Consider the following 26,629-nt stretch of genomic DNA (forward strand, 5'->3'; position numbering starts at 1 on the left):
GACACCCCGTTTTTTAGTGTGAAATGGGTGGAAGAAGAGAAAGATAAGAGAGAAAAAATAAAATGTGATGAATAGTGTGATAAAAAAGAGACAGACATTGCGAGGATGAAAATGAATGTATGAGAAAGTGAATAAAAATATCTGAGTTGCTTGGCAAATCCTTATGAAAATGGTTTGTCAATAATTTAACAACTTCAATTGCCAGTAAAACTTCTGTTATGCTATAAACCAATCACGTATTACCAATTCATTAAAAAAAATTGTTATTGTAACTATTATCTGGAGTATCTTTTTCTTTTAATGACTTAACCTATTCTTGGATAATACTGTATAAATGCTTGGAATAACAACTCTAATTTGAATGTATTTCGGATTATGATTGCCGTGCTTTTAATAACTACTTGTTTTGGTCTTAATTATAAATGATGTTTTATAATTTGATCAACTGTTGGAGGATTGTTCTCTTATAGTTACAGTGATTCTATCATGCTCAAACAAGACTACTTTTAATGGTGGATACTTGATCTATATAAAAATAATAATTTGATGAAGTGAGTTTGTGATGTTTTAAGGCGAGGTAGATAATTTGCAACTGCGGGAAACAACCCATCCCATATTTGTTTCTGCGGTCGCATTTTGGATGTCACAGTTTCAACCAGTATATCTACCAAAAGAGGGAACAAAACAGAGAAAAACAGAGCAAATAGTAATATTCCATAAACAGAAACGAATCTTAATACTTCTCTAGAGAAGCCGGCTGGCTCTGTTGAAGTTCTTAGGAGTTGTCCTAAGTAGGTAGATGCCATGCATCGTCATTGTATTTGAATAATCTGCCGCCCTGAAGGTTCTAATTAAAATCAGCCACATTATCTATTACAAAAATATTGGATAGCATTTCACAAATGCCCAAGAAAGCTTTTCATTCCACAAAAGGAAAAGGATAATTAAACCCTTTTATAATCGACCAAAAACGAAACCTTTTATTAAAGTTGTTGGATTATGTGTTTTTTACTAACTATTCTTAAAAAAAAGCATACGAAAGTACTATACAAATAAAAAATAAAATAAATTTTGATAATTTCGAATTTTGTTTTGTTTTTCTAATTTCTGAAATTGTTTTTAAAATTAATTTCTTTTTAAAAATTATTTTACAAAAAATGAAAAAAAAAAGGAGCTTGAATAGAATCAATCAGTTCCTTTGTTTCCCCAACTCTTGCCAAACCTAAACCTAAACGCAAGTTTAAGATGCAGAAACTACTCTTTATAACATCATATGGATGCACATCTATGAGACCGAAAACGCAAAATCACAGTCAATAAGATGAACGGTTTAGAAGCAAGGCACTTTAGACATGAGAAACAAATGCATCATTACTGTGATTCTTAAAATTAAGTTGTAAAACATTAAAAACAATCATAAATTAAATTGTTGGCCAAATAATAATAATAATAAATTAAATTAGTTTATGAAATTATGACCATCTATTAATTTAATCTTTAAAATAATAAAAAATGTTGATCATTTTAGTTTATGAAATTACATAAATAAAGACAAAAAAAAAAAACTTATGCTTAATAATTCAAGAGCTAAAATGATATTTTTTACAATTTCAGGGACTATATTTACTAGTATATTGAAATATCTTAGATGACTTTGTAGTACTAATTTTTCTAATTCCTTAGTTTCTCTTTTGTTTGTTATCTGTAGCTTTGTTTATACAGGTGTGATTAACCTGTTGTAAATTGAGACCATCAATAATATAACAATGGAGTTTAAAAATGAGAAAACAAGAAAATAGATTTAATTTTTTAAAAAATAATAAAAAAGTTATTTAAAACTGCAAGAATAGTTTTACATTGAGTAAATAATTTGTTTCAAAATGATTAAGAGTAGAAATAAACAAAAACACAAACAATTTGTAGTAGTTCACCTAATAAGGATAGAGTTATGTTTAGTTTTTTATCTTTAGTCAAGACTTTCATTATTCAAATTTGAACATATAGACTCTGTTTAATAGATTGTACAAACCTCTCTAAGCTCTATACACTTAAATATTTTTACAAATGTCTTTTTGACAAATCACATTTTTAAGGTTTTTTTTAATGTCTCTTCAAACTTCTATACATTAAATATAAACATGAGAAAAAAAAATATTATATACATATAAGACTCAAATTTTGAATGATACGATATTCACTTAATATATTTTATCTTTTCAATAGATGTGTATCTTATTAAATAGTTTTTATACTCAAGATCTTCTGCTCTAATGAATTGTTTTATAAATAATTGCTTATACTAAAACACTTTTATTATATAAATATGAATTTATTTAAAATTTAATAGTTTTCATCTATCAAAACATATTAAAGTGTGTTTGGATAACTACCTATTTAAATACGTATTCAATAAATTCTTTTTAAAACGATAATTTATATCATAAAATTAATAATAAAATATTGGGATAGACGGTAAATAACTTATTTTAATAAGTTATAATAGAAATTTATTAAAATAAGTTGAAGTCTCATAATTTTTTCATAAATTATTTGTAAGTTCTTCTAAGCTGCAAGACTTTCAATCTTGAAAGATTCATCTTACCATTATCAAACCCATTATTCTACAATCTTCTATCTCATTTTTTCCGTTCTTAATTTTAACATGGTATTAGAGTGGTACAATTCTTGTTTTGCCATTTTTCAGTTGTTAAATTTTATCTTTTGAAATTTCGACACTGCGACTGTACTAAGATTGTTGGTTGCTTGATATTGCCTTTGATATGTTATGCGTGATTCTTATTTCTTATTGCCTCTTACCAATTTCGCTTGATCCCTTATTGCTTTTGAATCATTGTTACTTTTGATTAGTTCTACCTGATCCCTTTGCCTGCTACCAGTTCAATATGATCTCTGTTATCTACGATCAATTTTGTCTAATTCTCGTTACTTATGATCAGTTTTGCCTAGTCACTAGTTGTCGCTTATTACTTTCATGTAATCCAACTTATTAGTTTCATAGTTTTATCAAATGTAAACGATTTTATCCTGAAACTTTTAATATATTCAATTGTAATAAGATAAAGTTAAGAGCTTTAACTTGAAAAAAAAAAGTATTAAAATATATGAAATATTTTAAAATGTATATTGATTAATTGTAGCATATTTGAAATTATTTTTAGAACTGATTTTTTAATTGTTTAATTTTATTTATATATTTTGTAAAAAAAATTATAAAATATGTAACCTATTTAAAACTAAAAATCTAGAAGTTTGCATGATATGATGAATATTTACAAAATAGAACACATTTCAAAAGAAATTAATCTTGATTTTGTTAAGAGAATAACTTTTTAATATGACTAAGTGGAGATTTCAAAGATTGCTTTCAATTTAGCATAGAGAATAAAAAAAATCTTATTAACTATTTAGCACTATAGTCTTGTACAATAGCACAACAATCCATATGGTTTATTCTAGAACTATTGTTCACATTAATTTTATAGTACTTAAAAAATGGTGCTTCTATGATATCTCTCAAAAAGATGTGAACTTAAAAAATAACTTCTTAAAAGTTAGCATATAACTGTTCTTTTTAAATTAACTAATGAAATTCAAAACATAATATATACTTAATTTCTCTTAATTAAAGAGCATATTATTCCTTTTACTCTAAAGTCACGAAAAAATGGATAATAGGAAATACAATCTTTGTATTGAATTAAGGTAGCAATCCAAGAAGTAGTAGGACCCTGAAAATTATAATGGACAAATGACATCTTTAAGCAAAAAAAAAAAATGCATATATGAATTTTCTTTTATATATATTTTGTAAAGAAAAATTAAAGAATATATGTAAACTATTTAAAACTAAAAATCTAAATAATGCATATGGAGGATCATTTATAGGTTGAAATAGATTTTTAAACAAAAATATCAAATAAACTAGTTTGCCAGCTATTAAGCTATTAAATGGTCTTCATAAACATGACATATAAATACACGATATAAGTTTTACATAAGATAATGAATATTTGCAAAATAGAACACATCTCAAGAGAAATTAATGTTAATTTTTTCAAGAGAATAATTTTTTAAGTGGAGACTCAAAAATTACTTTCAATTCAACACATAGAGCGAATAAACTCATCATTATCATGAAAAAAAAAAAAAGTAAACATTGTTAACTATTTACCATTACAATCTTGTATAATAGCACAACAATCCATATAGTTCATTTTATACTTAGGTCCACTTTAATCTTATAATACTTAAAAAATGATGCTTCTATGACATCTTCTGAAAAAGGTGAGTTTAAAAGATAATTTTTTAGAAATTAGCATAGAACTGTTCTTTTTAAAATTGATTAATGAAATTTAAAATATGATATATAGATATTCATTTTTTACTCATCAAAGAACATATCATTCTTCTAAAACCACTAAAAAATAAATAAATAAAAAACACAATCTTTGTATCGAGTTAAGGTATCCAAAAAGTATTAGGACCATGAAAATTATAATTGACAAATGACACCTTTAAGAAAAATCAAACTTCTTTAAAATAAAGATTAATACATAATAGACAATTATTAATATCTTTAAGCTCATAAAAACACCTAAGACATAAAGTAAAATTATCAATCTAGGTGTTAAACTTGCACATTTACATCAATTAATATTTTTTTTTGTATAGAATGAGATATGTTTGAAGATTCATATTAAGTAAATTAAATTTATAAAATTATATAAAAAATAAAATTATTAAGTATTTTATAGTATTATTTTATTTCAACAGATAATATATTTTTAAAATATAAATAAAAAATTTTAAATAACATACTTATAAATATTTAAATCATGTAAAATTTAATATTCATAATAACAGTAATAATATCAAACAATTCAACAATTAAATTGATGAATCTTGTATTCTATAAAAAAATGATTAACTAATGTAAGTGTATCCACCCCACAGCCCTTGGCAGAGAGAGTTGTGGAAGCACAGACTGAAGCATGGAGTGTTATGTTTGAGTTGCAGAGATGGGGATCTTGGTTGAATGGTGATTAGGGAGTCATGAAAGAGAGATGGCACGCAACACCAATAATCATATTCATATCATACTAGAAATTAGAATTGAGTAAGAGGTAGCTTTACTCAAAGGGAACAACAGGTCAAATATGACTCTGGACCCGCCCCCTTTTTTAACCTTTCGTTTTTTGTTGTTGAGGTTATCTTCCTTAACCTATCACTCAATTTTGATTATGCCATTTCAAATCAAATGGACACTTGCTAACCACAAATGACAAAAATGTGTAACGCCTGTTCCTGTTTTTAGGAGAACCATTAATTTGTCTTTTATAAACTCTGCAGTGCTATTGAATAAGATGTTTCCGATTTAGTTTGGATAGTTTTTAAATCAAAATACTATTTAATCTGATTATAAAAAATGCAAATTATTTTTATGCTTTTAATAAAAATTTTAATATAATTTACCTCAGAATGATTATAAGCGATTTGAGTCGGATTAAATAATTCCAAGTTTATATTCTTACTTTTAATTTAGTTAGACAGTGATAAATAAAATAGTTCATTATTATTTTTATACTATTTTTATATAAAATTGTTTCATATAAAATTAAAATTTATATTAAACTTATAATTATATTAACATAATAAGATGTAACTTCCAAAAATAAATTCATGCAAGGATAAATAAGTATTATAATTTTATAAATATATGATTATGTAAGCATGAAAAGTTAACTTCATATACATATATATATATATATATATTCGATTTACATTGGATATTATCAGCACCTTAACATAGAATTTTAAATTTACGCGGAAAAGTAATCATGTAATTGTTATACAAGTTAAATATAATTTTAATTGTGCATAATGTATTATGAATTTCAAAATTATATTTTCACATTATTATTTTGAATATGTTATTAATTAATAAAGCTATATTGTTACTTATGCAACTGATTTTATAACAAAAAAAAAAAGTACAGACCTAGAAATAGGCCCAATTTTTATATTTTACCTTTTTATTATAATTGTACATTAAAAATTTAGATAAGTATAACCACTATATAGTTTAATTAAATTATTAATGTTAAAAATTTAGATGAGTATAAAAATGATTATAGACTTTTGTGAAGAAAAAAATGATTGGATTTTTCATTTTTGTACTGCAGTCAAGTAGGGTTTCAAAATTCATAATCACAAGAATTAGGTATTTTGAGCTGTTTGGGGAGTTTAACAATTTACACTATCGCTAACAGGGGTTATGATACTGCTGCATTAATTCTGCTGGGGTGCAAACAAGTCACGCTTTCATGCCAATTATTGAGGTGGATCTGTAGGTCTAGTGATCATTTGGTTCCTAACTTTGTTGTTCATCTTTAAAACATATTATATGCACGAAAATGGTAAAAAAAACATCGATCAGTTATATACATTTTTCTTGGAAAGTCGTATATATGTACTCGTATGTGTGAGAATGTAATGATGCATCTTAATTAATAAAGTCACACTTAAATATGAAACATATTTAAAGTTTTGACCAATGGCATATAAAGTTGTAAATAAATATGAAGGGATTAATAAATTAATTGGCATAATATCTTAGTCTCCAAGGCCCTCTCACCTAACAAAAAAGGGCTCATCAACCTACCTTTTCCTCTCCACAGATGCGTGGAATTGAAACAAGCTCAGTTTCCACTCTTTGGAGCAATTAGTAAACCAGTTTGTCCACCCAACCTATCCAATCCAATCTCTTCACAACTTTTAGATTAAAATCCAATTGTGGACGAAACCAAAAGGGGAAAAAAGTGGGTAGGAGAGCAAAAAGGAGAAGAAAAAGGCGTAGGTATACGCTAAAAAAATGTATTTATACTAGCTTATTTTATAAACTACACAACTTTTCCTCGGGTTTAATGACTTATATAAATTGTGGTACACCCAATTCATGATCAACATAGATAGTAATCACTGTTCATGATTGCTCATAAATTAGTCAGCCATGTATTGATTCATGTAAACGTAATATTCGCTCAACAAGTATACAAATAGATCATTGCCTAAGCTAAGCCACCCTCTCACTCCCAAACAAAACAAAACTTGGCGTTCCTCTAACCCAAAAACTCTTAACCGTACGTGTTAGAGACTCTTGGCTTTTGTCACAATAATGTTGCTTTAGATACGTTTCGGATATAAAATCTTCACCAACCGTAACGCAAGACTCGGTACTTGTTGCGACACTACGCTGATATCTCAACCTCCATTCATCATCAACGTCTCTCTTTAACTCTTACACTGAAACAAATATTTTATTTTTTAAAAGAAAAATAAAATCTTGACAACCCAAAACTCACCTCTTCTTAGCCTCTTGGTCTTCTTCAAAAGGGAATTCCCTTTATCATCTCCACCACATTCGAAGGGAACGTTACAAGATCATCAAATTTTCGTGTGTTAATTAATATAAGACCAGTTCTCTAGCAACAAACCTTTCATATACATTCCCACTATTCTTCATCACGCTTGTCCTTCACTCAACCTACTTTATATAATTTCCTTCACAAAGTCTTATTATTGTGTAAGCTCACGGTCATGGCTACAATGCAACATCGTTCATCATTTGTTACATTGGTGGCACTCCTAGTGGCGATTCTTTTTGTTGACCCAGCATCCTCAACATCCAGAAAAACTCTCAAGCATCACACAGCTTCTTCACACTCTCACCCAAATGGGTTTAGAGTCACACTTCGTCATGTTGATTCAGGTAAAAACTTGACTAAACTAGAGCGTGTTCAACATGGAATGAAGCGTGGAAAGAGTAGGCTGCAGAAGCTGAATGCAATGGTGTTGGCAGCTTCAACACAAGATTCTTCACAATTGGAAGCCCCTATACATGCAGGGAACGGTGAGTACTTGATGGAGTTGTCCATTGGAACTCCACCAGAGGCTTACCCTGCGGTTTTGGACACTGGCAGTGACCTTATATGGACACAATGCAAGCCATGCACCCAATGCTACAAGCAACCCACACCCATTTTTGACCCCAAAAAGTCCTCTTCGTTTTCGAAGGTCTCGTGTGGAAGTGACTTGTGTAGTGCCTTACCTTCCTCAACTTGTAGTGATGGGTGCCAATATGTGTATTCATATGGTGACTATTCAGTGACACAAGGTGTTTTGGCCACTGAGACCTTCACTTTTGGGGACTCTGGGAACCAAGTTTCGGTTTACAACATTGGTTTTGGTTGTGGAGAAGATAATGAAGGAGATGGTTTTGAACAAGCTTCAGGGTTGGTTGGGCTTGGGCGTGGTCCTTTGTCCTTGGTTTCTCAGCTTAAGGAACCCAAATTCTCTTACTGTTTGACCTCTATGGATGACTCAAAAACCAGTCTTTTGTTGTTGGGGTCTCTTGCAAGTGTGAATGGCACACAAGCAGCAGTCACAACCCCTCTTCTCAAAAATCCTATACAACCATCTTTTTATTATCTTTCTCTTGAAGGTATCTCAGTGGGTGACACTAGATTGTCCATTGAAAAGTCCACCTTTGATCTGGGGGAAGATGGTAGTGGGGGTGTGATAATAGACTCTGGCACAACAATTTCCTACATAGAACAGAAAGCTTTTGATGCACTCAAAAAAGAGTTCATATCTCAAACACAACTTCCTGTGGACAAATCAGGCTCAACTGGGTTAGATGTTTGTTTCACTTTGCCATCTGGGTCATCCCAAGTGGAAATTCCCAAGTTGGTTTTCCATTTCAAAGGTGGGGATTTGGAGTTACCTGCTGAGAACTACATGATTGGTGATTCAAACTTAGGAGTGGCTTGCTTAGCCATGGGAGCTTCCAATGGAATGTCCATCTTTGGCAATGTTCAACAGCAGAACATTTTGGTGAACCATGATCTTGAGGAGGAGACCATTTCTTTTATCCCTACATCGTGTGATCAGTTGTGAGCGTGCGTGAGATATACAGTATAATACACCGATCAATATGTCTTTTATTTGCCTTGTTTGTTTAATTTTCTGTTGCCAAACTCATATTGTTATGATTGAATTTCCTAGTTGTTTTAATAATATGAACATTACTCTACGACCAATTCAAATGGAGCAGCACAACATGCTAGTAATTAATCCCGAATTCCTGATCATGAAACGAGAACGTTTTTAGATTTACATTGCATACGTTAGTTGATATATTATCATTACTATAAATTTTACCATTGTGTAGGTAAGTTATGGTCATTGGTTGCTCAACATCCCACCCACTTTGAAATTAAAAATGTTTTCACTTTCTATCATATAAAGCTGAAAGAACTGTTTCACCTGTTATGCCTGTTTTAGTTTTTTAAGATATATATATACACACACATATTTAAGATATCTATAATTTAAAAATAAAAATAATTATATAATATTATATACTATATTAATATTTAAATGTAACATAACCATATATAAATTTTATACCTCTTTGTTACTTAACCATTATGGACATCCAGACAATAATTAACTGTTATTATGTTCAAGACGTGCTGCTCGGAAAGCAGCCTGCAAAGCTTTACAACTTATTACGCAACATAAAGAAACCCACCTATCCTTGAAAGGCCCCAAAATTTGTAAGAAATCTGGCAACTCCATCTTAGATTCAATCTTTTAGTATGTGCTTTCTAAAAGGATAACAACCCACATCATTTTTACTTTCTTTTAAATTTTATTTTTTTATATGCATTATATATATCTTCTTTATAATTTTAAATAATCGTTTTATTTTTTGTAAGTTTCATTTAAATTAATTATACATTTTTTAATTTTAATTTATTTTGTTTTATCTAAGCTTAAGAGAACACTTGCTATACCCAAAATACTATATTTATACTTATTTGATACAACAATGTACACATGTACATGCAATTCAATTTCAACAGTTTGCAAGAAACAATTTCTTACTTGAATCTAATAATTAAAGTCATCGATCCAATTTAGCGAGTCCAAGTATAACTATAAAAAAAATAATGATAATTAGGCTTAAATTTAAAGGCCTGAAGCTTTTTTTTGGTTTAGCTCAATAAAACTCACTTCCTATCTTGCTCTTGCCCTTATGAAGTTTGGCCCGCGCAGTTTTGGACTATTTATGTATTACTTTCAGTCTTTTTTATAAAAAATAAAATAAAATATTTTTTCTTTATTATAAAAAATAAATGATAGATTCAAGAATTATTAATTGTTAAATTTTTTTTATATTCTTCTTTTATTAGTATCATTAATTGTATAAATTACTAACTACAAAACTTAATATCATGAGTATTTTTAAAATAAAATTTATATTTATAGAAAATATAAGTGACTTAATTGCTTTTTATGATTTTAGAGATTTAGTTTTTTGTTTCTTATAAAAAAAATTAAAAGTAGTATTATTTTTCTTCTTCTTTAAGTGTAAAAATAGTTATATTTAAATGTTATTTTATTACATTTAAAGGTTTGATATGACAAAGAGAGTTTGTTTTAAAAGTAATTAAAATGTTTATTTTAAATTTATTTGATGGAATGATAATACTTTAATATTTTAATTCGTTGAATGATTGATGCTGTTAATTTGTTTTAAATTTGTTAAATTATATATTAATTTTTTCTAACATTTATATTGAAAATATGAGCCTAATTATTAAAAGAAATTGTAAGAAAAGAAATTACAATAAATTGTTATACAAACTGACTCATAAACTTCTCATAGATAAGGGCCGTTTTGTTTGCATGTTGTCTTGCACTATAAGCAGAAAAACATATTCTTTTATTTGCACTCTATACTTTATTTTTGTAATTTGATTTTCAAAAATATATTTTTTATAATTTAAAATTATCCCTTCTTTTCTCCCTTCAGTTTCCGGTTCACTTCTTTGTATTTCTTGCCACTTATTCGTTGCCTTTATTCTTCTTCGTTCCTCTTTTTATCGTTCTCTTCCTCTCCAGCGGCATTTATACCAGCAAACAACTTTTCTCATTGCTTCATCAATCTCCTTCGATCGAAGTTAGTTATTTATATAATTTTTCATTTCCTTTTAAAAAAAAAAAAGATAACATTAAATAGATAGAAGTGTCACTGTTGTTGCCTTTCAAAAAATTAATTCTGAAAGTAAATTTTTTGAAAATTCAATTCCAAAAATATGTATGGCAGTGTTGGCAATAAATAATGAATTGCTTAAACAAGATGTTGTTATTAAATTAGATTCGTTGGTGTTTTTCTTTATTTTATTTTTCAAAAATATTATTACTACAATAATGAAAAGCTACCTATTTATATTATAATAATATATTTATATTTATCACTTAAATTGATATGATAGCTATTGTACATCTAATGTTTAGAATAACTAGTTAATAGCAGTTTTAGAAACTAACTTCTGAAACTTTTAAACAAACTAAATTTTAAAATTTATAATTAAAAATAAAAATGAAAGCAAATATTCAAAATTTAAATTCCAAAAATCTATTGTGAAATTTGCTTCACTTCAAAATTTGCTTAATAGCTTGTCAATGGAATTGTCAGAGTGTATTCATGAATATTTTGTGAGATAAAAATTCATTTATTTGTTTGCTTGACTTCTATGACTAAAAGATAAGATATTAACTTCATATTTATCATCTCAAATTGTAGTCATGCTTTTTTCTAAACTCTTCTAATAACTTGGAGTTGTTGTTGGTGAAGATCAAATTATCTATATATAATGTAACACTCCAAATTTTGTAATATTATTTAATTATAATAATAATAATAATAAGGATTGCCCTATGAGGTGTGTTAATTGACATGAGGACGATGTGTATATATGTGTAATGATGTGGACATATATGAATATGATTGTGAAAAGTCCGTACAGTATGTTGAAAATTTATTTTAAAAATTTGGTGTATTTGTTAAAGTCCTGTAGCAAGGATTGATACAAATTATAATCTATCACTGTTTTGAAATGTTTTTGTGAATCATGATTTGAGAACCATTTGAATAAAAAAAAATTTTATTATTTCTAATTTTGTAAAATTAATTTATTTGAAAAATTAAATTTAGGTGTTACATATAAACAAACAATAATAATATCTCCACCCTTATTTAGTTTTGATATATAAAGCATGCTTGTATGGACTCCTATGAAAGCTATTGCCAATGAAGCATGTATCTATATGTGTATACCATGCTCTAAACACTTGCCTTAACTCATCAAATGCTTTCTTCAACCTGTATACCTTATCTTCATATCCTTATTCTATGTAATCTTATAGTTGTTGGATGTAGACTTCACATCCTTTTGAAATATTTTTTATAGATTTTGAGCAGCAATAGAAAGAATCATAGGTATTGTATCTATTCTAGCAACTAGAGCAAATACTTCAAAGTAGTTAATTCCATAATTTTGTTTGTATTTGCTACCAATAATTGTGCCTTGAAACATTCTACCTCTCCATTTGGTTTGAACTTTGTCTTGAATACCCATTTAACATTAATAGGTTTCTTTTCCTTTGGAAGACTAGCTAACTCACATGTATTATTCTTTTTAATTGCTTTAATCCAATGGTTAGCTACTAGTAGCTTCCTCCACATGTCATAGGATCACAATCAACAAATAAAACAAAATGAGTAATTTCTTCCTCTCCATCATCAGGTTCATCATCTCTACCAACTTCATAATTTTGTAAGGGGGAGGTGGACGATGCTCTTGATGTGGATATCTATGAGGTAGTGATTCAAATGTTGTTTCCTCTTAATCTTTAGTATTTTATTGGCTTATCAACTTTGTTTTCTTGTTATATTTCCTCATTTACTATTACTAGTAGTAATTCTTGTTCTTTTTCTGATCAATCCACACTTCATTTTTATTAAAAGTGATATCTTAACTTATGATTACCTTTTTGATATTTGTATTATACAACTTATAACATTTTGTTTCATTATTGTAACCAACAAAAATACATTTTTTTTGCTTTGTCATCTAGCTAAGTTGCAAATGTCCAAATAGCATTTTTTTGTTTGATTCTTTGAAAGATGAAATGCTCAAGTTGCAAATGCCAAAGCCAATTATCATCTATAATCATAAAATTGCAAAACAAGGAAACATTATAATTGATGTTCATTGAGAATAATATATTACTTGACATGTTTGTCTTTGCTATCAAAACCATATTCATATCATTTATAGTTCATCTTTTCTTAATAAATCATAAGTCGTAACTTTTCTCCACTAGTTGTCCCACATTCAAGAGGTTTTGACATATATAGGTGCATAAAATACATCATAGATATAGTTCAAAGATACATCCTTCAATCTAATGAGAATCCTTCATTTTTCCCATAAAAATTTTGAATTATTACAAAGCTTAATTGTAGTTGTGAAGCTTTCATCTAAGTAAAAAAAATAATTATTTTCTCCACTTACATGATTACTGTAACTTGTGTCTAACACCCATTTATTATCATTGTTTTTAGTTATTGCATGCTAGTAATGAGCACTGACTTCATGTTATACTTTGCCTTTATATTATTTTTATTTTCTACAACTTGAGCGTGACTTTTTCTAATATTTAATAGTTTAACATAACATTCTTAACTATAATAATCATATTTATTACAGTTTGGCACTGGATATGTGTTTTATATTCTAATTAAAATAATTGTACATGTTGCATTTATGACATTGAATATTGAACTTATTTTGAAATTTTTCATTATCTCTTATATCTTGACTTAAATTATTTTGAAAGTTTCTCTCATCCTTTAAAATTCTGGCTTCTTTTATTATAATTTGACCGTCTTTAAAAAAGTTCTTATACCTTATATTTATTTAAGCTTTTAATGTTTGTTCAATATTTATATTTAACTTTTTATTTATTTTCATTTCACATTACTCTAATAACACTTACACATTTTGAATCTTTTCTGTCTTTAATAGCTGCTGGTCACCATGTAATCAAAAAGTTATGAGAATTTATTTTTAATATTAAGTTTGTGTTTTACTCTTTTTTTATCTATCACAATATCATATACATAAAATATGTATTCTTTTTTATATTTATATTTTTTTAACATTATACTATACATATAAATTACATTTTTGTTAAAATATACGTTATAATTTATTTAATTTTTATTAGTATATTATATTTGATTAATTTTATAATCATGTAAAATTCTCAATTTTTATATCTTCAATTTTAATAATAGATTTTGATGTCATATTTATTTTAAAATAAAATATTTATGCATGGTACGGCTACTAAAATAATTAAATTTTTATCATGTTTTGTTAAAATAAGTTTTTTGAGTTATTCTTATGTTTACATTACTTATATGTTAATTTCGTGTCCGCTTGGTTGAAAGTTTAATAAAAATAATTATAATTAAATTAATTTTGAGTAGTTAAACATAATTAAAATATATGTGTAAATTAATTTTAACTATATGTTTTTATTAAAATGTCTACTTTTTATTAGAAACATAAAAATTAATTTTATAACTTCAAAACAAGCAAGTCTTTAATCACTCGATCAAAAGTTTAAAATGGATTGAAAATAATTAGAAAAAAAAAATACGTGGAAGCATAAGATGAAGTTATTTTAATATTATCTTAATTTTTTTTATTAATTGTTACTTTTAGGTGTGCATATTTGTTTTGCTAATTTTTTTTAATTAGGATAATGTTAAAATAGCCATACTTTACACTTTGACCATTTTATTTAAAAACACTTACAAATATTATAATTGAGAAATAAAGTAGAGCACTAAAATAAACTAAACAAAAATCTGATAAAATATCTATCAATAACCCGAATATACAGAACAAAAGTCAAGTGAAGAACTACATTAAAAAGCATATTAATTTGTATTGTACAAGGTGGTGGAGTGGGTGGTCCTATACTCCTATGGTCGGTCACATCCAATGGTTCCAATGCCTTTGGACATTGCATCACAAATATTCCTTTTGTAAAAAGCATATTGGGGACGATTCCAATCACTCATTCATTCTTAAGCCGAATTTATATTCTAGTCTTTGTTTGTGCCTGTTAGCTAAAATAGTAGTCTTACCCCGTAGACTTTTGAGGAGAGCATTCTTCAAGACAACAATGTCAACACGTCAATTACTTTCTTTCCTAACCAATCGTTTGGTAAGATTATGATATCAAACAACACTTTGACCATATATATAATATATCACCCTCATATCTTAGAAGCTTAATTATGATTACATTCCAATACACACACACACACACAAGAGAGAGAGAGGGAGTCCCATGAATCCATGATTGTGTTCGTGAAGCATGTAGCTTTTGACTGGGGAAGGATCTTCTCCAATTATTGAATAGGTTCAGTAAGAAAAAGGAACATGTATTTTGTGGATCTCACACTTTTGACTACTTTCATTGAAGTGTTGCACAGTTAAAAGAATAATGGTACTTTTACATAAAGTTTTTACTATGATTCTTATAATATAAGCGACATAAGAATGGGTTATATGTTTATTATTATTTTTACTAAAATGAGTTTCCAATATTTGGATCGAAGGAGAGAAAATGAGATAACTGGAAAAAAATGAAATAATTATAACTTAAAAGCAAGGGTTTTGAATTTTGTTTGTGGATATTTTCCCCTCTTCTATCAAATTAAAAAACTATATATCTCCAATACTAAGCAAGAATTCATGATCCACTATATTCTGTTGTTAGCCTTTTGTCCTTGAATATAGATGGGATTTTTAAACTAATGTTTGGTTGGGAGAAAACAAAGAGCAATGGAAAATATTTTGTATGCATTTTTTATATTTGATTCAATATTTTAAAAAGAAGCAAAAATTGGGTTAAATTTTTTTCTGACCCAATTTTAACTATACACTAAAAATAGAAGAATTCGAAAAGAAATTTTTTAATAAATAAATAAATAAAATAACCCTCTATTTAATGAGTATAATTAACCATTATAAATATATAGGAGTAAATTCATTTACTTTCCATCCTTTTATTTAAATCTAACAGTGCATAAATTAAAACTCTAAATTAAACTAATTATAGTAGCATGTGTTATGCGATGATATTTTATTTTAAGATAAATATAGATAGTATATAATAAAATTATTTGAAACATTAACTTTTATTCAAAGTTATTTTCATTTAATAAATATAAATAATATGTATCAAAATGATAAAAAAATTAATATAATAATAATATAATAAATATTATAATATTTTAAATGTAAATTATTTAAAATAATATATTAATACCAATTACCACTATAGTTGAAATTGTGCATCTTTCAAAAGACACGAGAGAGTTAAATATTGTACTTTCACTAGTAAAAAAGTATTTTAAAATGAAATATAAATAATTTGACTCTATTTTAATTGAATATATTATATTTTTAAAAATTAAAAAAAAAATTGAAAACTAATAACTGCATCAAATGAACCGTTATATTTTGTATATATATATATTTTATGACAAGATATCTTTAAAGAAGTTAAATCATCAAAATAAAATTATTAGCTTATGCAAATTTTGATTGAATTAGTATGCTTCGAAACTCAACGATAATTTACTATATAATACTTACATATGTATCACCAATGATAATTTATCAACAAAAATTAAAGTTAAGGCATTTTGATTGGCCTTATTTGATCTTAATAGTTGATTCAATCCCACTCTTGTTTACATTGTTATTTTACTTTTAAACGTATATGAGTAGGAACAAACATGCCTTTTAAATAGAATATATTTATGTAAATTTATTTGTGGAAGGATATTTTTTTAGAATTTAATTATATATAGTATACAGACAATATAATTTTTTTTTTATCTTCTAATTACAAACAGTTATGTAATTTAAAATTATTGAAATTTGTAATAACTATTTTAAAAGTGATAACTTCTAACTAATTGTAAGTGTAAACCTATTTACCGTGCATTTTAAAACAATTCTTGCAGTACGAAAAAGGACGAAAATAATTATAGCCATTTTCATACTCACCAGCAAATGCTCAGGCAATGGTTGGCATCAACATCAAAGTGGTAAAGTCTAGAACACAAGCAGAGGAGAGATCGTACTGTTAGGGGAGAAATTCAGATATTTTAGAGACAACAAAAATCTTAATTTATATTATTTTAGTTTTAATCAAATACATATATATTTTAATATTAAGTTTTAATTTAGAATAATTTCTTACTAATTTATAATGTTTAAATAGTTCTAAATACAGCACCAGTACGCACCACCACTAGCCGGCCAATGATAAATGATCACTCATTTCTCCTTTTAATTCAGCTTTGTGCGAGGGGTTACGGTATGGTCCCCATACTCGTTTCTTTTCGTATGTCACTTGAAATCTTCTCTTGTTATCAAGTAACTTCATTTCTTGACACACACTAAAGTTAAACAAACTTTGATTTGGCTTCTTACGTAATTATTATAGTTTCAAAACAAGCATATACACAAACTTTATTTAGAGTATCCAGTTTTAGTCAATGTGATAATTATAATTGTATTTCTCTATATATTTACACAAACAAAATTGTTAAAACTCTTCGTTATTTTATGTCAGTAGTTTTGTAAGAGTGAGTGTGGTCACAGTTAGAAAGAAAATCTTTACGATGGTTCAATTCCTTAACTCATTAATTACGAGTTTTGACCTAATTAACTAATAATTTTAGTTTAATTATTAGAATATTTATTTTTGTGTACAATTTTATAAGTTCTTTTTATATTTAGATTACAATATTTAAATATAAGTTATTTATATTTAATATCATAAATAATAAGAGAAATCTAGCAATATTTTATTATTTTTAAATATCAAAAATGTCAATAAATCGATATAGCATATTCATGTAACAATATGTAAATTATACTATTAGTCCATTTGTTCTCATGTTTAATTGAACATAAGGCATGAAGCATATCATCTTGTAAAGTCTAATTTTATTTTTTTGATAGTTAAGTAAACATTTTTTAATAAATATCTCATTTATTTTACTTAGCATAATCATGCATTTTACAGTTTGACTTTATTTAACGTTCTGTAGATATTGTTCTCATTACATACAAGGAACAAATTTCATCTAATCACTTACATTCATCAACACAATTTGTTTCATATTTAGTCTCTAATTTTATGATCACCTTATTACAGTGACATTTGATGGGTTTTAAACATATATTTTGTTTTATAAGAATCATAATTAATTCATATCAAAGGATCAAATATATCATTATCATATTGACAACTATTTATGATACTCATATAACGATTTATTTAATGTTTATATAATTCGTTAATCAAATATATCATTACTCTTAACATGTATTTGGACAAAGGTTTGATATATTTTATATTCATGATTTATGAAGCTCGATCACCATTTCACTCACATACTAGTCTTAAGTCTCAAATATTAATAATAATGCTTGATTAAAAATATTTTAAGGATAATAATAAACAAAATTTTACAATCAAGTCATTTACTTGATATAATGCAAAAATATACTTATTATTCTAAAGACATCACCATAGTCTTATAGTAAAATTTTAATTTAAAATATTTTATTTATTAAAATAACTTGTGATGTAAAAATATATTATTAATATAAAGGCACATAGTATATATACTAACACTTAATTTATTTTATGAACTAATTTAAATTAGTTAAGTTATTAAATCAAAATAAACCCATGATCACTCATGCTAAAAAGTAAATAGAACTGTTTGAAATAACTTACAATAAATCTATGAAAATATAATTCATGATTTTTATTCGTTTTAAATTTATTTGAATTATATTTTATGTAACTTAATAAAATAATTTAAAAATATTTTAATAAAATTTATAATTAGATTTATTAATGATAATTTATTAAATAATATTTAAAGTAAATTATTTATCCAAACTTATTGAATATATATTTTTATTTATATGCAATATGTATTTTGATTGTTCTTTTGTCAACAAGGTTTGCTTTTCTAGATTAAAAAAGGTGATAAATAAAATAGTTTTAAAACAGTTTGAGGAAAAGCTTGATCATTCGTAGTAATTTTCATTTAGCGTGAGTAGGATGTTTTACAATAGTTTTCTTCCATTTTATACTATTTATCTGTTAAAATAACGTAAATATTTTAAAAAGATAATTAATTAAACAAATTATCATAATAAAATAATTTTCAGAATTTTTAAAGATTTAAAACATAATTATGAGTTTATTAAAATATTTAAATAAAATACTAATAAACAAATATGTTGGAAAAATAGTTAATGATTTCATGTGTTTTTAAAATAACAAATGTGTTGAGATAAACTAAAGAAATTGAGTAATCGAACAGTGTCTTACATGATTACAAAGAGACAACAGCTATGGCTTTTTCTGTTTTCTTTCTGAAAGCTGTTGTTTATAAGATTCATTGCATCAGATGCGATAGTAGGCATTTCAATTCGCCATTGTTTGCGTGAGTGAAACAAAATCTTACTTGTATCTAATAATCTGTCACTCCTCAAGACTCAAGAACACAAGCATGACCTAATCCACACCATCATTTGATCATGGAATTAATGGAGTCTTGCTTTTTGACTTGGGCGCAAGTGAAAGGCACGGTCACATAATGAATGAAAAGTCATGCCACATGCTATGGTTTAGAGCTTAATACGGAACGGCTTACTATGAACATTCATTCTCCGAAAACCCACCACTGTGATGGGACTAATCACTTTCCGTTACAATCGACTTTTGCTCTTTTACCTTTCTATGAGAGAGGAACACAAAAAGTGCTCCTTCAGAAAGGGAATTCGGATTAAACTTTAATCTTCCTCTCATTCAATTCTTTTCAACCATAACACAACACGTGTAACGTAGTTCGTCTCTCAAAGTTACACATTTTTTATTTTAGTCTAGAATATATTATTATTAAATGATAATATACTTTTTAACATATAAAAAATTTGGATTTTATATTTTAACTTTAACACTAGGCATTTTTAAACTCCCAACTTCTGCATCATAACAATAAGTTGCAAAATTATTAATTAAATTAAATACAAATTCAAAGAATTAATAATAATAGAATTTTATTATTTATTATATTTTTCATTTTTAATCTAATATTTTTTAAAGAAAATTGTATTACTTTGGATATTTTAATTCAGCTTTAAAAGATAAGGTTAATAAAAGTAATAAACTTATATATACACTTAAATTTTATTTTATTTATATTAATTAATTTTTATTTACTTATTTATTGATTTATTTTTTTACATTAAGTGTGTGTTTGATAAGATAAGTAAATTAGTTTCTAGTTTATTTGACTAATTTAAAAGTTTGTATAACTAAATTAAACATGTTTAGTAAAAATACTATTTTAATAGCTTATAACATTTTTTGAAATCTTACTTCATGTAGCGTTTAAGTTTGCCCCTGACTCTTTTCCTATTCTTATTCTCACTGTCTTATTATAATTCTCTTGTCTTTTTCAATATTACAAACTCATAATGATACACTTTTTATCATAATATTTTTTACGTATTTATAATATAAATTACTAAAATTATAATATATATTTTTTACATGATCTCACTTTATTTAATAAAATATTTAAATACAAAAATAAAGTTTAAATTTTTATTTTAATTTAAATATGATAAATTATGTTAAGTAAATGAAAATATGAAAAGTGATACTTATTTAAAAATACATGATTATTAAATTTAATCTAAAGTCAAGAAATTACATATATATTTTTTATGTTATGTTATGTCATATTTATTAATTAATTCAATAATTGTGTTATTAAATTTTTTAATTTAATAAGTTAAACTATCAATTTTAAATTATATATTTTTAAAATTAATTTATAATCACATATATTTTTAAAAGTATGAAATAAAAAAAAAGTATTTATGGGAATCTACAATTTTATACCTTGAGCAATGGTGAATCTCAAATAAAAAAAAAATACAATAGCAGCGTGTAAGATCAATAAGATATAAGTAATGATGACTGATCAAAACATGTGAATGTAAAAATGACAGGCCAAGTTTAATGATGTGAACTGATTTCAAGGAATTAAATCGAATCTCTTCCTTCAAGTTCAAGGCTAAGGTTAATAATGTGCTTTTTTGGTGTTTTCTGCCCTTTTTTTTCTATTTTTGTTAAAATGGTCCCTTAAAACCAATCAAAATAATTAAGATAATAGCAATTAATAAAATGTATTTTTAATTCTTATAAATATTTTTACTATATTTTATTTTTATTAATTTTAATTATCGTATAAAAAATTAAATTCCTTTTTCTCATATGATCTAATCATGGCAATCATAATTGTTTATATGAATAACTATATATATATATGTCACGTCATATTACTAAATGGTGACAATAATTATGTTAAATAAATTTATAATTTATAATGATAAAATATTAAAAAAAACAGTTGAAAATCAAATAAATTAATATTTATAGAATTTAGAAATCTATTCAAGTTTAATAAATTAGATAAGTTAACCGTGATGAAACCAAAGTAAAATCTACGAGAGGCCCAATTTTTGTATACTTAATTAAGTTGTCTATGGTAAAAGACAAAACAATATCCGGTCGATCAAATTTAGGTGTCCATGTTCTCAAAATGAGTTAGCAAACGCTGCATCTATGCTACCCAAAATATCAAGTGCAGGTCCATTTGATATTGGTCGAGCTCTCTTTATTCCAAAATAAACATGTCCTTAATTAATAGCCATGGTTGGTGTATTAGCAATCAAGCATGGCAATTTTGGAGAACTTCGAACCCATCTTCTACCTCGCAGATCACATGCCAAATAGGAGAATATTTGATACAATTTTGGTAAAGTGGCAGAAACCGAAAGTTGATTGTGTTAAAATCAACCTAGATATGCTGGAGAGTCACGTCATGGTTCATGTGGAATTGGTACCATAATTAGATAGGACAAACGTACGAAGAAGCAATAAGATGATGCAAGCATGGAACCTAGTTGTAGTTGGTCATCATAGTTCACCTTGTCATAAGCCACATAAATTAAGGTACGTATATGTGAAGGACCTCGCCGTTTCTAGATCTTGTTCCACAAATACCAAAAGGTGGAAGCACATGAACTCAATGATTTAGGTAAATATAATTTGACTTTGACGATAACATTGTCCATTACTCGTGCGTGCCCAAATGGGATTGTATGGACCAAAGACAATTCCCAAATGTGAAGTACCAATTCGAAGGGGAAGTTGATAATGGAACAATTGCCAATTCCATTTGCCTGCATGTTTAACGTAATAAGCAATAGTAATTCGGTTTAACTGAAGCTTCACCAATCATCGACGTTGCCACCTCATTGTGAAGCTTCACAAAATGTTATGAGAGCTAAAGTAATTTATAATACATTTATTGACACAAGTTGATTCAAGTGATAAATTGATATTGTTTAAATAAAGTTTTAGATTTAAATTTTTTATACGTAAAAATTTCTAATAATAAATTCACTCATCATATCTATATGCTAAATCGAATTAAATTAGATAAAAAATTTTAAAAAATAGCATAGTGATTTATTTAAGAATATGACTTTAATTATTTATAAAAAATATAAATGAAACATTCCTACCTACCTCTCTCTCTATATACGTAAATATATTTAATTTTTTTAATACTGTTAAGATTCTTGCATTCTTTGTATCCTTTTTAAATATGATAATGTGGAAGTGCGCTAAGATATTCGGGGGTGTGCGATGAATCGAAGTATCAAACGGCAAAAATGGTACGAAGCATATCTTCACCGACCTCTCCACGTCCACCCGCAAAGCACATCAAAACAGAGCACAACCCTTATCAAGTGTCTTCGAAAATGACTCATCCTACTTTTATTTTCTTCCCAGTATATTCCAGTAGATCAATTCTTATATTATAATTTTCCATCAAAGTCTTTAATTATATACTTTTACGAATATTTTAACAATGCTAATAATTGTGATCAATACCTACACAAAAGCATTCAATTATTATATTTAAAAAACTTGATCTATAAATGATGGGAAGCAAAATAAAAATCCTTACCATCTAACTATTTCAATTCATAATTAATCACCCGTGGAAGTTGGTAATAAAATTCTAGTTAGTTATATTAATAGCAGATTTGGGTTTGCATTTGTTTTATTATATAAATACTACGTTCAGGAACAGACCTTCTTCCGAGCGGGAGGTTATAAAATAAAGTGAGTCGTAGTCTATGTCCATTATTTCAATTTTAAAAGGTAAAAGACCTTTTATACATAAAGCAAATGACACATAAATGAGAAAAAAAAATTATTTAAAAAAAATTTCTTAACTTTTCTTTCCACAGTTTTGTTTTTGCCAAATATAAATGTGTACTATTTACAAATTGCAACTTCAGTTACAGTAAAAAGATAGCCCCTTTTTTTAATCATTTAATTTTAGTTATTAAACTTATTTATGTAAAACTTTAGCAAAAACTTGAAAAATAAATATCTATTATTTAATTAATCGAATAACTCAACTTATTTTAACTCTTTTAATCTATAAACAGAAAAATCATTTTTAGACATAAAAATAATCAAGACAAAATTACAAAAAAATAAAGAACGATACTTTAAATACACTTAATCTTTTATATATTTATTGTTATTTTACATTAATATATTATTTTAAAATTTTATATTTAAATTTTAATAAAATCACTTAATTAATATTTAGTGCTCTCCTTAAATTTTTAGTCAAATTTATATATTTTTTGAAACAATCACTTGACAGAGCAAAACAAGCTAATATAATTAGCTTGTGAAATGATGACTCTCGTTGGGGATATCAACGAGTAATTCACTATACTTTGGCATGATATTGTAATATTTATATTTTAATAAATGATGTATAGTTGTTTTTGTATTTTAATGAATAACAATTTTACATGTATTTTCAATATTCGTAACTAGTTAATTAAAATGTATTTTTTTATTTTTTACTTTTGCAAATTAGTAACATATAAATATCATTATAAATGAAAAATTGTGTAGAGATGTGGTCAACACGAACTTCCATCAATATTACTACCATTAAAAAAAGTACGGTTAAAATTTGTTTCTTGTAATTACCCGTTGTAGCATTGATAGATAGTCATTCAAGTAATTATACTTCAAACAATTAAAAAAATAAGAGAGAAATATATTGATATTAAAAAATAAAATTTATATTGATATCATAATAAATATAATAATATAAAAATTATCGGCAATTAAAAAAAGTAGAAAGAGCAATGACCGGAACCGTAACGTGCAGATTATGACAATATTTGACTCAGACTGTGATTGTGTGGTCGTGTTAGTGTTAGTGTCAGTGCTACAACTTTTTCTCTTTTTTGGCGGTCAATGCTAGTGGAGCTGCTTTATCCCACAAATTGAGTTTCCAGATGCATCATTTTTTTTTATTTGTAATGTTTATACTTTATAATTCTTCAATAAAAATTATTAAATTTTTAAAAATAATATATACGTGTCCTTTGTTTAATATTTATTTTATAAAATAAAAACATATGAAAAATATTTTAATAATTTAATACATTTACTTCAACATAAATATGGAATTCCCAAATATGGCGACGATTAAGGGAAATGATACAAAAACATATAAGAAAATATCGGGTGATATAAAATTTTTTTTTTTTTTCTAGACTTCTTTTAAGACATTATTAATTCAGTTTAATCACATTTTAATGACCGACTTAATTGGTTAAAATAAATAAAGTATGGCTCGAATATTTTTTTATTTTTAAAAATTTTAAATATATATATATATATATATATATATAATATTTGACATTACTAATTATGTACTTTATTCATCACCACTAACCTTTTGGCTTCTTATGCGAAAGCTTTGTCTTAATCCCATTAAACACGTCAGACTACCATAACAAGAACTTTAAAATCTTAACAAAGAAACGACTCATCCATCTATAATTAATATTAAATTTCTTTCATTATATACTATTTTAATTTTTTTATGAAGTATATTAATTTTATAAATTTTTATATAAAATAAAATTAACAAATAGTCTATTATATTATATTATTTTAATATATATTTCTAAAATATAATAAATATTAAATTTTAGATAACATATTTATAAATATTTAAACTATATAAAATGATTATAATATATATATATATACTATATATTTATTCTTGTAATTGTTAGATTATTTTTACTTTAGTCTTTTAACTTTTATAAGTATTTTTTAAATGATTTTTTATGATATTAATTAAAAATTTTATTTTTTTATCATATGTATTAATTTATATTTTTTTAATATGTAATTTTTTTCCACCTTTCCATATTTCTTTTCTTATTCTTTTTGTCTTTTTCTTCTTATTTCCAACGATATTGTCACTACTCTCTTCTTTTAACAATAATACCACCATCTCTAAAATCACATTTAAATATAGATGCACCTTCACTCTTAATATAATATCCTTTTTTTTTTGTTATATAGAAAACACTTAAAGTATGTTTGATTTCTGTTTTAGAATTTTTTATTTTTTAAAATATATAATATAAATTTGTATTAAATTTTATTTTTAAAATAAAAAAAATTATCTTTAAAACATAAATTAAATATGCTCTGAGATCTTTAAATCTTCTCCTCTTTTGAACTAGATCTTTAATTCATTCCATTCACATGTGTGAGTGCGTGTCAAGATGGTAGAATCTAAAATGAGGGCTTGAAGGAAGAATGTAGAGAAAGGAAGGTAAAAAAATAGTGTGGATTTGAATGAAAAAAGAAGGATAAAGAGAGAGAAAGAAGAATAAGTTATTTATCTTCTCATTAAATTTGATTTTTACTTATTTAAAAAGTTTTTAAAATTTAAGTGATCAAATTAAAATTTTTTAAAGTTAAAAAAATAAAATTGTTGAAGTTAAATATTAAAGATTTAATTTTATAAAATTATAATATGCATAACTAAGTTTGGAAATTAAATGCTTTAATTTTTTTAATCATTCAAAGAATTAAGTACCAATGATTTTAGTTATCAAAATATTTATGATATTGAGTCTTTTAAATGTTAAAATATAAAAATCAATTTTATTTTATACTTTAATAAAATAAGTTATTTAATATTGTATGAAGAACTTGTATGATATCATTTTTTAAATACTCAATTTAATATAAAATGAACGTTTTAAATACTAAATTAATATTGAAATTTTTTAAAAATAATTCATTTATAAAACATAGGCTAAAATAAATAAATAATTATTTAATTATATTATTAATATATTCTAAATAGTTAATTATATAAGAATAAAATATATAACACTGGTACATTTGCTGAGAAGAAAATTTCACTGTCTTATTACTTTGACAACATGAAAGGATATAAATGAGCATTGGTCAATTATGGACGTAAATGCCTCGAATCCTCCGCTCATTTATCGTAACCTAAAATTATTTTTGACATGTTTAACATTTTTAAATCAGGCTCATTGTGTTTTAGAGATGAATTCAAGTTATGTTTTGAGTAATTCCACTTCAATTTGATGTCTTGTAGTAATATATATATATATAT

General features: G+C 25.6%; 1 protein-coding gene across 1 annotated transcript; it reads left to right on the forward strand.

Annotated features, from left to right (window-relative positions):
* Nucleotides 1-7,305: 7,305 nt before the first annotated feature.
* Nucleotides 7,306-9,093, forward strand: LOC113872109 (aspartic proteinase nepenthesin-1). The gene has a single exon (XM_027509386.1). The coding sequence runs from the start codon at nucleotides 7,618-7,620 to the stop codon at nucleotides 8,974-8,976; it is 1,359 nt and encodes a 452-aa protein (XP_027365187.1). The 5' UTR covers nucleotides 7,306-7,617; the 3' UTR covers nucleotides 8,977-9,093.
* The last annotated feature ends 17,536 nt before the right edge of the window (nucleotides 9,094-26,629 follow it).

This window comes from Abrus precatorius, unplaced genomic scaffold (genome assembly GCF_003935025.1).
Source record: "Abrus precatorius isolate BTA unplaced genomic scaffold, Abrus_2018 Scaffold10, whole genome shotgun sequence".
In the NCBI taxonomy this organism is placed as follows: Eukaryota; Viridiplantae; Streptophyta; class Magnoliopsida; order Fabales; family Fabaceae; genus Abrus; species Abrus precatorius.

What these genes read in the sequence shown, in the direction of transcription:
- LOC113872109 (XM_027509386.1), top strand. Translation starts at nt 7,618, where the DNA reads ATGGCTACAATGCAACATCGTTCATCATTTGTTACATTGGTGGCACTC.